The sequence below is a fragment of the Mustela nivalis genome, assembly GCF_964662115.1.
Source record: "Mustela nivalis genome assembly, chromosome: 4".
NCBI lineage: Eukaryota > Metazoa > Chordata > Mammalia > Carnivora > Mustelidae > Mustela > Mustela nivalis.
The window spans coordinates 160,856,354-160,870,172 of record NC_139023.1 but is presented as its reverse complement, the minus strand read 5'-3'; the positions used below and the strand labels follow the sequence as shown (position 1 = coordinate 160,870,172).

The window sequence follows — 13,819 nt, the reverse complement described above, 5'->3', positions numbered from 1 at the left end:
CAACTCCCATCTCGCTTCTCCAGTCTTGCTTGCCTCTATGGAGCCTCCAGCTCAGGTTGCCAAAATTAATCACGGGTGGGGCTGCAGCCACCCCGCTGTTCCCTGGCTCTAGGCCAGGCTCCCAGGATGTGCGTCAGAAAGAGCCAGTGAGTGAAATTCCAAAGCAATGTGAGTCACCAGGGAGGGGGAGAGGCCAAGACAGAAGTCAGAATGAGAGCCTGAGGGCAGACCAAAAAAAAAAAGGCCCTGGGGGCCAGGGGCTGGGCCCAGATACCAAGAATGCGCACCTGTCCAAAGCTGGGAGTGGGGCCTCCGGCCCAAGTGGCTTATCTCTGGGCTTTGCACAGACCTGGATGGGGAGGCAACTGACCAGGAGGCTGGCCTGCTAGTCCCACCCCTGGATACAGTAACCATGACCCTTACCTGGCTCCCCATAGGCCGAGGCTTGGGATCCCGGCCCTTAAATCTGTGTATTGTTCTTCACACATTCCCTCCCCCTGACTTGGCCTAGGACATTGCTTCCAGACAGGGAGCAGTGACAGGCCAGCTGGGCCCCAGAGAGAAGACTGCAGGTAAGTCTATGACCCAGGCCTTGCCATCCTGAGACCACCCCCTGGGACCCTTTCTCTGTGCCTAGGGGAAAAATGAGGAGCTCCAGCTTTGGCTGCTCCACCCATCCTCAAGGAACTGGTCGCTTCCAGAACCCAGGACAATGAGCAGTTCTCAGAATGTGATCTCCTGAGAAGGAGGGAGATGTGAAGGCAGGGGAAGGAGCGTTAAGGAATCAGGGGTCAGTATCTACAGGGACCAAGAGCCAGGGCAGGCCTGGATGCCACTCTCTCCTTGGAATCTCACCAGGAGGGAAGGGGAGCAGGGTTCCCTCCTCCAAGAGCCCTTTTCATACTACCCAATCAGCGGCCAGGGACCAGGGTGGAGTGCAGTGGCACCCTGTGCTTCTGGGACAAGCTCAGCCCCCATGCCAGTTCTGCCTCTGCCCTTCTCCAGTCCCAGTGGCCCCGGCCAGTTCTGCAGATAGCTCGGCTCTGCCTGTTTTCCTGCACCTGGCTTCTCCTTACCCCTCAGTCTGGTACCCTGCGCAGCCCCTCAATGTCCCTCCCCACTCCAGGAGCCACCTGATCCTGGCAGCAGGAAGATCTGTTTCTCCAAAAGAAATGGATCAGCATCCCTGACTCTAATCCTCACCCTCTCTTGCTCCCGCCCACCTGACTGGGCACGTCTTTCTAGTCGCACCTGGCCAAAAACTCAGGCTAGCAGAAGCAAAATGCCTTTCAGGGCAGCAGAGAGCCCCCAGCCAGCCTGCTGTCACCTCCTTTCAGAAGGGACAAAGCTGACACTGAGGCTTCTTGGGGCCCGAGGATGTCCTGCTAGGTCACTCAGACAAAGGGCAGATGCTGAGAGGTGGGTGGCTGTGGGTTGTAGAGAAGGTGAAAGGCACAGCCCTGCCCATGGAGTCAGACCAGCTGAGGTACCCTGTGAAGTGACCGTTTAAGGCTTTAGCTGTCACTATTTCTGGGTGACTTTTGCCCTGGGCTCTAATTCTCTCTCCTCCTTGTGCCTCCACTTCCACGGCATACTTCTTTTTTTCCAGCTCTTAAGACCTGTCCATTTCTCTGACATAGACAGGATGTGTGTGTACACACACACACACACACACACACACACACACACGTATACATATACATATATGTGTGTGTATATATACATATGTGTGTATGTATGTATGTATATATACACACACACATATGTGTGTGTGTGTATCTCCCATCAACTGAGTTCAAAGACCATTCCTCGGGGCATGAAAACTTTCCCACATTCTCCACTTCTTCTGGGGCCGGGTTTGCAGGGTTAGTGGGGGCTGGGAGGGATATGAGCCTTTCCTGCTTCTCTGCCATCTGTCTCCCTATAGCGACCCTCCCTGATGGCAGAAACCATGTCGCATGATAACCTCACATGGTCAGAATTTCAAAACCGGCAGAGATCACCAGCACCAACTGGTCTCACTCACGAGCAAACTGAAGCCCACAGAGACCGAGACTGGGGAAGGGGCCCCAGCCCTAGAGCCCACACAGCCACAGACTCCCCGTGTGACTTGGCACATGCTGTAGTCTCCACCATCGGGTTTCCCTGATAAAGAGTCATTTTGTATGAATTCAGAACAATACATTAAAGCTCTAAAATCGGGGCCCAAGGTTGGAGGAGGCTCAGGGACAGTGCCATCTCTTCTGAGAGCCTCGGGCCTGCCCACTTTGTGACAGTAGCAAGTCATGTGGCTTCTTGAAGTTTCCCCACCTGCCCAGCAGGCGTCAGAGCCCCTCTTCAGAGGGTTGTTCTGAAGTGTAAATGAAGCAGGACATTAGCCCAATACCAGACATTTAACAGGCTTCTGATAAATGAGGATTATGATGATGAGGTTGAAGCTTCTGGATGATGGGGATGGCATCACTATTTTAAGAATTGCAGTCATCTCTAGCACAGTGTTGGGCACTAGTAGGAGTTTCACATGTCTGTGATATGCAAAACACAAGGGAAATGAATGACTGAGCAAACAAGCCTCATTTCTTCCCCCAGGGTCTCGGGGCGAGTAAGCGATGTGCCTGGGATCGCATGGACCGGTTGCGATCACCTTTGGCCCAGCCAGGCTGCTGGGGATGCAGGTCCCGGAGAGGCGGAGCGTGGTCCATGCTCTGAGTCCTCTCAGGCCTGTGGCCCCGCGGTCCCAGTTCTGCCTGTACAGGATAGTGGTTGGGACAGCTGTGAACCAAGGTCTGCCAAAACCGCTCTGCCGCTCCCAGGCTTCCCTCTCGGGCTATGGAGAGGGTGCAAGGATGTTCTCCTTTCGGGGGACGTTCCTCCAGCCCCAGGATTGCACCCACGGGCTCATGCTCCCAGGCAGCACGTGTCGCCTAGGAGAAAGAAGAGGGTGGGTTGGGAGAAAGATGGGATGGACAGGGGTGAGCTTCTCCGAGCACGTGGTAAGCCTCAAACCACCCAGTGAACTGGAGGTGTGCATTGAGGTGCCCAGACTGAGTTTCTAAGAGCCTGCGTAACAGCCCCCTGCTGACCCAGCCACTGTGCCGGGGGACCAGTGCCGCAGGCTGGCTTGCTAAAGGACCGACCTGTTCTGTGAGAAGCTTCCAACCCTGAGCGACCAGCTCTTCTACCCTGGGTCTGCCTCACTTTGTGCCTTGCCCTGGGGGTCCAGTAATCTGGGAATGGCCTCACCTCCTGAGACCCGGGGGCCCTGACCCTGAGAGGGGCTGAATCTCCCCAGGGAGCTGGCTGACTGGCGCTGTTTGGAGCCTAAGGGAGGAGTTTCAGGTCCAGAGAAGTCCACAGACTTGTCCTGTTGGTCCCTCACCACTCTAGGAAAGTTCTGCCTGCCAGCTGCCCCCCTCCCTTGGACCAAGCCATAGCCGTGCGCCGATATTTTTCTAGATCTCTCTGCCCAGGAGGTAGAGGAAAGGAGAGGGAAGAATCGGGGGAAAGGGAGTGGCTAAGAAAAGGGAGAATGAGAGGTAAGGAAGAAAGAAGGAGAAGAGAAAGGCGGCCTTCATGGTGGATGGAGCAGGTCTGTGGATGGTCCCAGACTTTGTGGAGGACGTGGAGCTTCGGGAGCTGGGGGAGCTCTCTTCTTCTGGTTATTAAGAAGTCAGGGCCCGAGGCTCCTTAGATATCATCCAGGTCAACCACCTGATTTTCCTGAGAACCCCGAGGGGATGGGAACCCAGTTCCAGAATGCGCTCCAGCGCCTTTTGCATCCCTTCCGTTATCGTGTTGTTGGAGGTCCGAGTACCAAAAAGGCTCCAGGGCTAGAGCAAAGGGGTGCAGGGTGCTCTACAGGGTCTGGCCTAGAGTCCTGCAAGGAGAGCCCGGAGTGCAGGTGAGGGCCAGGCCCCTTCCTGGGAAGCCCCACATAATCCTCTAACCTGGGCCCAAAGCAGCTATAGCCCGAAACTTGTGTCTGGTTACTGACAGGTGGCGATGCTGAAGGCAGGGTCCAAGTTCAGACTAAGCTGACCTTGACAGGAACACTGAGGCCGCTAAATATTTACTAAACAAACCCTGTCCCAGTCTCCGTTTTTAAGATTCCCGGTCCCATGCCGTGCATTCCTTTATCTGGAAGCAGTAAACAGTAATACACACTCAACAGTGGACCACCTCTGCGGGTCAGCAAAAATCTTTCCCATCCCTAACATGGATTATTACCCCTACGAGCTCTAGCAGGACCAGCTACCAAAGGGGAACAGTGGGTCAGAGGAAAGGGGACTGGGGACTCCTGGACACACATCTCCCCAGGCCTCCCTCTCAGCCTCCTCCCTGCCCCCCCCCCCCAGAACACTGCAGCCACATGGAAAGCCATGGGGAACAGTTGGGGCTTTTTATAATCTTTATTTGTTAACAGTTCAGGCTATTTTTTTTCCGTGCTTGCAAGAGATGCCAAGGCCTCATGAAAAAGTTGTGAAAAAAAACAAGTCTATTTTGGGGTGATCAGCCTCCTCTGAGCTTCTCACTTGCAGCTCTGCGGGGCTCCAGGAACGAGCCTGTCCTCTCTCAGAAGGTCTGCAGCTTGCTTGAAGTGAAGGATCTTGGGCCTTGGATGCACTGGCCAAGGGGGTGCATTTTTGCCCCCGGCTTATAATGTTTCTGTCTACAAAGCCCAGCAGAAGTAATACTGTATAGCTTCTTTCTGCAGAAGGCCTTCCCCATGGCGGCTCCTAGTGCACTGTCCTGGGAAGTAACAGCCCAGGAGACTTGGGGTGGGGGATCATGCATCTCCCCTGTGGCATTAATGGCGGTGGTACCTGCAGCTCTTAAAAGATCCAAGCCAAAAAGCGCTTCGGTATCTCCGCTGAGCGAAGAGAGGCCGCAGGGCCTCTGCATGGAGGCCCCAGCTCACTGTGGCTCCCGAGGAGGCAGGGCCAGGGTGGTGGTGGGGCTTGGGTGATTGGGCAGAGGGGTCTGCATGCTCAGATCTCTGCCAGCAGGGACCGGCGAGAGCCGGGGCTGGCGAGAGCCTGGCCAGGCCAGACCAGGAGTGGCGTCTTCAGCTTCTGCTTTGAGCCACCCGGCCAGCCCCCGGAGTGTGGTGTAGGAGGGCTGCAAGGGGGCCGGCTGGGCTTTGAAGATCCAGGCAGAATTCTCTTTTGCTCTCCTTTCACTGTCTCACTGGCTTGTTCATTTACTCATGGGGTGCCAGGGCCAAGGTGGGCATGGGGTTTTCCAACCCTGGTAGGTCAGACTGTCAGAACTCCGCACCCTCTGTGCTGACTGCTCGCCGTAGGCAGCCCAGGTGGCCGGGGCACAGATGGGAGATGGGTCCCCCTTGACCCAGTGGGCATAAGTCCACGAGGGGGAGAAAGGCAGAAAAGAAGGAAGAGTGAGAGGGATCACACCGTCTCTGATTTCGGCCCAGGAAGCAGTCATGAGAAGATCATCTAGTCACCCCCTGTCTTCAGGCAAGTCGTGTTATTATCCCAATGGAGGACCAGAAAGATTAGGTTCCTTGCCCAAAGTCTCCTAGTGGAGGAGAGACTAGAACTGAGGTTGGTGCCAATTACTGCAATGGCTGCTCCTCTGTTTTGGTTTCTTTTTACTCTGGGCTCTCGGGGCTCTTCTTGTCCACATCCCTGCCCACTGGACTTGTGGGGGGGCGGTGTGGGGCTGCTCTTGCCTTAGCTTTCTTCGGCCTCATTGTCCCCTGTCCCTGGAGGCTTGTCACAGAGATGCCCCTCCATTACCCTTTCACTACCTAGTATGAACTGATTCCGGAGGAATCCACCAGGCCTCTTCAAGCCCTTCCTTCATCATTCCCTCTCTCTCCTGAAGTTCTAGAATTTTCCTTGGCTGAACTTGTTCCAAGACTGTGATTAACCTTTTAAGGAAGCTGTGATTAACATTTTAAGGATCTCTGACTTTTCCTATGTTTCTAGTCCCTTCCCACTCTGCCCCCAGATACTTCCTTCTTCCATCCTCAGCCTTGGTGGCCATCCCTCATCTTCTGCTGGGTCTAGTTTGGATCAGGAGCATCTTCAGTGAAAAGGATGGCCAATAAAATATAGGCCTTCCATGCTAGAAACCCAGAGTAGATATCTGTGCTGGATAAGCTGGACCCCACCCTTGTACAGGAGAAAACAGGCCCAGAGAGGAGAGAGAATTGCCCACTGTCACCCACCTTGGTGAGGACAGAATCCAGGCCTCCTGATGGAACAATGACTGCTCTTTTCAAATTACCAAGTTCAGAAAGGTACAAATGCCTGCAGCATGGTTGTTTACCCTTAAGGAGCCCCTTGACTTTCTAAGATGGACTCTGTCTTGGCCTTCAGGCTGAGCATTTCAGCCCTGTGGGCCTGGGCAGCAGGAGCCATGCTCTTGCCCTGAGTAGACCCTCAGTTTGGGCTGACTGAGCTGGTGGCATATCTTTGGGTAACTCACAGTGTGTTCATTCCTTCTCTCACTGTCTTCCCCTGCCCTGCCCCATTCACTTCTGTCCAGCCTCATGGAAACCTGGAGGGAACATAGAGCCATGGCAAGCCAAAGACAAGGCCGGTACAGCCTGTGGAAGACCTCTCTGGACAGCATGTGAGTAGCCCCTGGGTGGTGTCAACTCCCTCCTCCCCAAGATCTCCACCCAAACATTCAATCATCCATCAAGCGTTTATTGAGTTCCTGTTGAGTACTGGTTGCCAGACCAGGAAGAAGGAAAGTCAGCTAAGCATGGTCCCTTCCCTAAACAGTTCTTAGGACTTTGAAGAAAAGAGAGACCCAGTGACAGAGCAGGGTGATTGGTATTATTAGGGGTGCACAAAAGAAGGGCAGGGAACCTTGCCAACTTTGTATGGGGTATTCCTGGTGGGTTTCCTGGAAGAAGTGACATCTAGGCTGAGACTTGAAGGAGGAGTAAGCATTTTCTTCACCCCAGGTGAAGGGGTGGGAAGAGCAATGTTCTGACAGAACTGTTTGAGGAAAGGCCCAGAAGGGTTCTGTCTCTTATGAAGACCTAGTGGTGCCCCTTGTGTCCTAGACCTGGAGGCTGAGAGATTCTAGACTTTCCAGATTTGGCTCTTTCACCCTGAAAGAGCTCTGCATTTTGAGAAACCTCTGCTTCTGCTCTCAGCTGGTACCAGGCACAGCGTGGCAATGCCACGTGTCCCAGACCACATGCTGCTCTCCTAGGGGAGAGGTGCAGGGTTTTGTGTCGGAAGGCCTGTGGGGTGGGCTTGGTCGAGGGTAGAGAAAAGAGAGATTAGGAACCTGCCAAGAGGAGATAAACTGGAACCATGTGTGAAACAAATGGAATGCGCAGGTTGGAGGAGGACACACTGAGAGAGGTCCGCATAGCTTGAGTGGCTCTGGGCAGGAGCCTTCGAGATCTGGGAGAGGGGGGCTTGTGGTGCTGGCTGTGCGAACCTGCCATATAGGTGCTCTCTTGAGGACCGGGTTGGAGTTTTCTCCCCAGAGGAGGCCTCCTGCTCACAGTCTTCAGGAAAGTGGCAGCTCATGATGTCCTTGATGAGAGTGGATATGGGCATCATTGGTAGGCGTGCCTTGTGGGAAGAGGTTCAAGGGGTTTACATCACTGGGAAGGAGGAATCACGAGAAGGCTTTTCTGAGGGAAGAGAGGCTCTGACTGGGAATGCCTGAGAGGTGATGTGATCAGGAAGAACTCTGGTGTGAAGAAAAGCGGCAAAAGGATTGTGTGCCAAAAGTGGCGCTGGGAATTAAGGTGTTGTCCCCCAGCGGAGCACCTGGCTCTCTCTGCTTGAGACAGTTTACCCAATGTGAGCAGGGGGTGCAACTTCATTTTGCCAAACTTACACCTTTGAACCCCAACAGTGCAGCCTGGTTGGGCAGTGAGGTTCAAAGGCTGAGCTGGTTCTTTCCCAGAGACTCCATAGAAGTAGACCTGGAAGCCCCATGATTTGGGGGCAGTTCTGTTTTCCTGCTTTGTGCTGTCCTGGTGCCATACCCGCTGCTGGGTTGTGTGAAAGTTGAAGCCAACAGTCGAAGGCTCTGGACCTGGCTGGGGGCAACTGGGTATCAGTGGGAGAGGCTATGGCCTCCTGGGGCACCCATGCAGAGATGTCATGCTATGGTTCTCTCTGGGGAAGTGACTTGTGGCACACAGAGGATAGGCTGAGGCTCTTCAATACCAAATATGTGGGAAGGACACACCTGTGCTTTTTTTCCCCCATGCATGTATTCAAACCAATACATTCTGTTCTTATGGAGACTGATTCCTAACGAGAAGAGTGAAGCAGCACACTCAGTCATCCCTAACCTCTTTTCCAGCTCTAGGCAGGTTCAGAAGGAGGTGGGGGAAGCATTCTCCACTAATCACTTCTTGAACATAGACCAGGCCAGAAAGCACATTTATCACGAGCACCTTAATGGGCAACTTCCAATTACATGCATTCATAGATGGAAAGCATACTTCAGAGAATACAAAATTCATTTTTATTTGGCTTTGGGGGGGGGCAATGCATTTCTCTTCCTAATTATATTTTTGCATAAACTAGCATTAGCTGGATTTGCATTCTCAGAGCGCATGCTTGAGGGGGTTAGGTGGAATGCATGTCAGTCTGGGCTTAAAAAATTGTCCAGAGGTAATTGACAAGATGGATAAAACCAGACTGAGCTGGCTACTGTAATTACCCGTAGTCAAGATCATCAGAATCAAAGTAGCCTTGAACATGGAAACTTCTTTTGAGGACTGCTCATTTACAGATGTCATGCCTTATAACCTCTTTGTTTTACAGGGGAATAAATCGAGTCAGGGAGCCCCAAAGTGTCTTAGACTCCGTCTCCAGGACTAGTGTCTTCATGGCATTTCTTTTAAGAGGCCGGAAGATGTTGGTAAACTCCAGGTGGCAATAGGATGGGTGTGGGATGGAAACAGAGACTGCTGAAGAGGGAGGGAGGGGGAGAAGGCCTAGATGAGCGAAGGTACAGGTGACAGACTGACCCACTCTAAAACTCCTGGCACAGGTTGTAGCTGAAGAGCTGGTGATCAAGGAAGGAAGGCCCGCAGGTGCCAGGAAAACTCTCAAGCCAGAGGAGGGCCTGTGTGAAAAGGCTGTGTTCCTCTCCGCCCGGGGGGGGGGGGGGGGGGGGGGGGGGGGGGGGGGGGCAGGGGTGGAGGCCTGGGTTTAAGGGGGAAGGAAAATATGTCACGTTCTCCTCCCCTAACTCGCATCCCTTCCAGGGCTAAGATGCGTCTCGGAGGTCTTATTCAGCCTCCTGGAGGAAAGGGGGAAAACCTGTGTGAGTCCAGCGAGGTCTTGCGCCTTGCCAGGTAGAGGGAGGAGACCCACCAGCGGTGGTGAGCCGAGACCCTCCCAGCCTTGTCCCTCCGGGCTCGGGGAAGGGAGGGCGGGCGGGAGGGAGTGAGCGGCGCCGTGGGGCGGGGCCGGGGCCGGGCCCGCCGGTCGCCCAATCCTCTTCTTTCTCCGCCCCTTCCCCGCCCCCAGACCCCTTTCCACCAACGGAGCTCCGCGGTGGGCGGAGCCTGTCCCGGCCGCCGGTCTGGGTGAGATTTTTGCCCCCGGTTCTTCCTCCCTTTCTTTCTTTTTTTATTTTTTTTCCCTTTCCTTTTTTTGTGAATGAAAACGGGAGGTCGCGAGCGGTCCCCGGGACTGCAGCGCTAGGCGTCTTCGCGGCCGCGCCTTCGGAGCAGGCCGGGCGCGTAGCGGCGGCGGCCTCGCCCCTCTCCTCCCCAACTGCGCGTCGCCTCCAACCTCCGCAGCCAGAGGACCCGCGGCGGCGGCGCGGCCCAGCCGCCCGAGGTCGGCGGCCGCGCGCAGCCCACTCCAGCGTGCCTCCATGACTTTGGGCGCCCGGGGCGCGGGGAGATGCTGATCCGGAAGAGGCAATGGCTGCAGTGCCGCGCGCGCGGCCGCTCCCGGCCCGCCGTCCGGCCTGGGCTGCTCTGTCAGAGTCTCTGATCTAGCGCGACCCGGGCCCGGAGCCTGTAGCAGCGGCGGCGGCAGCAGCGGCAGCGGCGGCGGCGGCAGCAGCGGCGGCGGCGACGCCGGCATCGACCTAACTTGCACGCGCGGAGTGACCCCAGACATTTCACTAAAATGAGCGTGCTTAGCAGGAAGAGATGTGTTCCTTACACTAGAAATTACCCCGTCACATGTAGTGGTGTAAGTAAATGATTAATTTCTATTATGGCCGGGTTGCAAGCTGCCTGGAAACGCGCCGCTTCGCCCTCCTGTGCCCTCCCCGGTCCTGTCTGCGCCCCTTCTGAGGACCTCTCCAGCCACCACCACCCCTGCAACCCCCGCTCCCCTTGGCTATAGCTTTGGCTGCTGGGGTCTCGGGCGGGGGACTAACCTTTTCTGGGTTTTTCTAGGGAAAGGAAGATGACTTGATTGCCTTGACATGTCGTGGCCCTCCTGTTTCCTCATTTTTTTAAAATTATTTTTATTTCGTGTGCGTGTGCGTGTGTGTGTGTGCGTGTGCAGAGCAGCGTGTCAGGAATAAAGGTCCAGAGTGGTGGAAATGTTTCTGTTGAAAACCAATGGAATTTGGATGTTTTGCTCGCCGTTCCGGAGAGATTTCTTTCAACCCAACTCCGTTGCAGTGTGTGCATCAGAGTTCTGGCAAACTATGGGAGAGATGCTTAGTGTTGTTTGTTGATGTTTGAGAAGGTTCTTTTTGTGTGTTTGGGTTTGCATTTTTTGTTCTTTTGATCATTCAAGATCCCTTTGAGCCTTGCGGTCCACTGGATCTGCAGGAGGGATTCATCTCTCCGCCTTCCCCAATATTACAATGTCAGCCAGCCCTGCGAAAAGCCACCCTCTCTGGTCTTCTCTTCCCGATTCCCCCTTCCTCTCCATCCTCAATTTTTTTTACCTTCATTTTGAGGATATTCCTCTCTTTTGCATTTTGTGAGATGCAGGATGTGGGATATTGGTTGCTAGGAGACAAAGCAGGCTCCCAGGGAGATTCTGTCGTTTCCTTGACAACCAGACTAGGGCAGCCACAGATGAACAACCTCCTATCAGCTGTGGGAGGGAAAGGGGGGCTTTTCTGGGCTCTGCAAAGCGTGTGTGTAGGGGTGTGGGGGTGGGAATGGTACCCATTGAGGGTTGTAGCTAATTTGAGCACACCTGGGTTTTTGGCCTGGCCTGAGTACACAGAGCTGGGAGAGCAGTGGGCAGGAGGCTGATTGTGGACAGGGGGACAGGGATCAGTGGGACAGGGTGGGGAGGGAGCATCTATGTGACTCTGGGATCACTGAGGGAGAGGAATGAATTGGAGACTGTGATTCCCGGGGCAGGATGGCCAGGAAGCCTTAGTGTATGGAGGTTTGTCTAGAGGCTCAGAACGAATGAGGATGAGGCAATTGTGCGGAAAAGTCTAGAGTCATTGAAGGAGAGAGTGCCAGAAGGGAAGGGGAAGTTGAGAAGCTCATTGAGTGGGTTGTATCACCATACATCAGCAAGGATACAGTAAAGTAGCAATATTCTAGAGCAAAAATTATATTACTGCTGGCTTTGGCACGCTATCTCCAGTCCAGGATCCTCGTGTAAGACAGGCCTGTTTCGACTAAAGAGTTTTGCCTGCTGGCTTAATTGGGCCAGGCTGTATCTTAAAGAGAGATAGAATTACATATATAGATATGTAATCTAGCATTATATAATACCAGATTACATAAGAAGACAAATACCTCCTTTCTGCCCAGGCTCTCTTGGCACAAATTTACCAAGATTTGGGAAACTTTCTTCCAAAGCCCTCAAACCCATTTTCCAGAAGGGCAAACTGATGCCCAGAGAAGCAAATTGACTTGCCCTTTCCTAGATCTGAAATTTCCTAGATCTGAAGTCAGGCGGTTGGAACAGGGGTGGAGTGGGTGAGAATGATGAAAATAGAGAGGGAAGTCCAAGGACAAGCAGGGGAGGGCTGTGGAGGGCTGAAGAGTGGATGGGAAGGGGCTGCTCAGCCAGAGGACCCCCCAGTAGGGCTGCTGTCCAAACCCCTGGCAGTGTTTGTTACCTTCCTACTTGTTGGTTGGCTCTCTCCTCCTTCAACACAGAGGTGCATGAGCTGTGCAGGGGTATTTTAATCATAAACTCTCTGATTTTGAAGCAGCTTTGATCTACTAGTGTTCTGGCATCCTCTTCACGGTACACATGCTCCTGGATTTACAAACTGACGCCCCTCCTCCTCCGTCTCCTCATTGCCCCTTCTGCTTCCACACTCACAGGCCATTCGAATCTGAATTTGAGAAGGAAGTTCTACTGGCCAGTGGGTATAGTCTTTCTCCTCCAGCTCTCCATATTCGTAGTGGGGAGTCTGTTTTGTTCTTCAGCACATATAGGAGACTATAGCCCAGGTGATTTCTTCCCAGTTGCCTGACTCGAGACCAGGAGCCTTCGAAGTGGGGTTCCTGGTCCTCAGCTCAGGAGAGAGCAGGGAGGAGGCAAGATGGTGGTTAGGACCTGCCCCACCAGGGAGGGTGAGGAAGGTAGATGAGACCAGAGGAATCCTGCAGACAATTGCTCTGGAGACCGGGGAGGAGCTGCAAGGAGACCCCTTGTTGTTTAGAGTTCAGATCCTGTAAAATTCCAAAAAGGAGGAGGTGCTTGTCTCATTGAAAAGTCCTTGCTGCACTTTTTGCTTAGGTTGCTAAGATGTACCTACTCGGCAAATCCCAGTTGCCATGTTACTTGGGCATTTCAGTTCTGCATTCCTGCATGCTGGCATCCAGTTACAGCCCGGCAGGAACGGAGCTGCTCAGCACTGCTGGTGGCCCTGGCTCTCTGGCTGGATGGCTCAGCAGTGAGGGCGCCTCCAGCACCCTTAGGAGCTCAGCCTTCCTGGGCCCAGGAAGGGGTCCTCCGAGCCGCTCCAGACCCCCGCTGACTTAATGCTCACAGGGAGTGAGAGCAGGAGCAGGCCCATGACCTAGGTGAAACCAAGTTCCCTACCACTGTCTGCCTTGCGCTACCCCTACCTCTTCCCCTCAACCCTTTCAGATGCCACTGGGGGACTGCTCCCGAAAGTCCCTTGGCTCTCCAGCTGAGGGTCCCTTCCTGGTGACAGCTTTTTAAACACTGACATGACATTTCAACTACAGAAGGACTCTCTGTTCATTTGAGCCATCCCCCTCTGGATGGACAGGGCATTACCTCTCTGCTCAGCACAGGGAAACTGAGGCAAGCATTTGCTCAGAAATTCAGGCCCCAGCTTCTGACCCTCTGCTTCCCCCAGCAGCCCCATTACCCATGCAGTCGACTGAGTGAGCAGCCTTCCAGGAATGCCAGGGGTCTGGGGGTTTCAGCCTGAGAATCCTCGTCCCTAGGAATGGGAAGTTCTGAAGGGGGAAGGGGGGAGTATCTCACTCTCCCTGGGGCTGCGTGCAGGATGGTTAGAGGGCATGCCTGAGTAGGGGCGGGAAGGCCCATTGGCCATGGAGTGAATAAGTCACAGGCCTGTTTATCTGTACTGCCATCTCAACAGGGCCTGCACCTGAGTGAGCCCTCCAGACAGCATGACTGGCTCCGAGGAGGGGAGGGGATGCCCCTGGGCTACTCAGGTGCCTCCAGAGGGACTGGGAGGAAAAATTCTGGCATCTCCCTGAAGGAGGCTGGGGGTGGGGGTGGGGAGAAGACACTAGCATTGAAGGGTAGCCACAGCTTGAAAATCCACCACCAGGAAGGGAGGGAGGCAAAGGTAGAGGGCAGGAGAGCTGCCCCCCAGCTCTGACAAGTCCATTAAATTTTAAAGTAGCTCTGCCCTCCGGCATGCTGGGAAGGGGTGGGGACCTGGCCGGGACTCTGCATCTCTCAGC

The 13,819-nt window shown here is 54.3% G+C and overlaps 1 protein-coding gene across 3 annotated transcripts in view; it reads left to right on the top strand.

Moving 5' to 3' along the window:
• The first annotated feature begins 507 nt into the window (after window positions 1-507).
• RHOBTB2 (Rho related BTB domain containing 2) overlaps window positions 508-13,819 on the top strand; it is a 29,262-nt gene continuing 15,950 nt past the window's right edge. Inside the window, exons 1-2 of one of the 3 annotated variants that reach the window (XR_014311331.1) lie at window positions 508-572; window positions 6,514-6,600. Coding sequence is in view for 1 of the 3 variants with exons in the window: in XM_082729242.1 (XP_082585368.1) it covers window positions 6,518-6,600 (83 nt within the window). In the remaining 2 variants the exon portion in view is untranslated. Of the gene's footprint in view, window positions 573-6,513; window positions 6,601-9,518; window positions 10,167-13,819 lie in introns of those variants that run through there. The other 2 variants (XM_082729242.1, XM_082729243.1) reach the window with 2 other exon arrangements.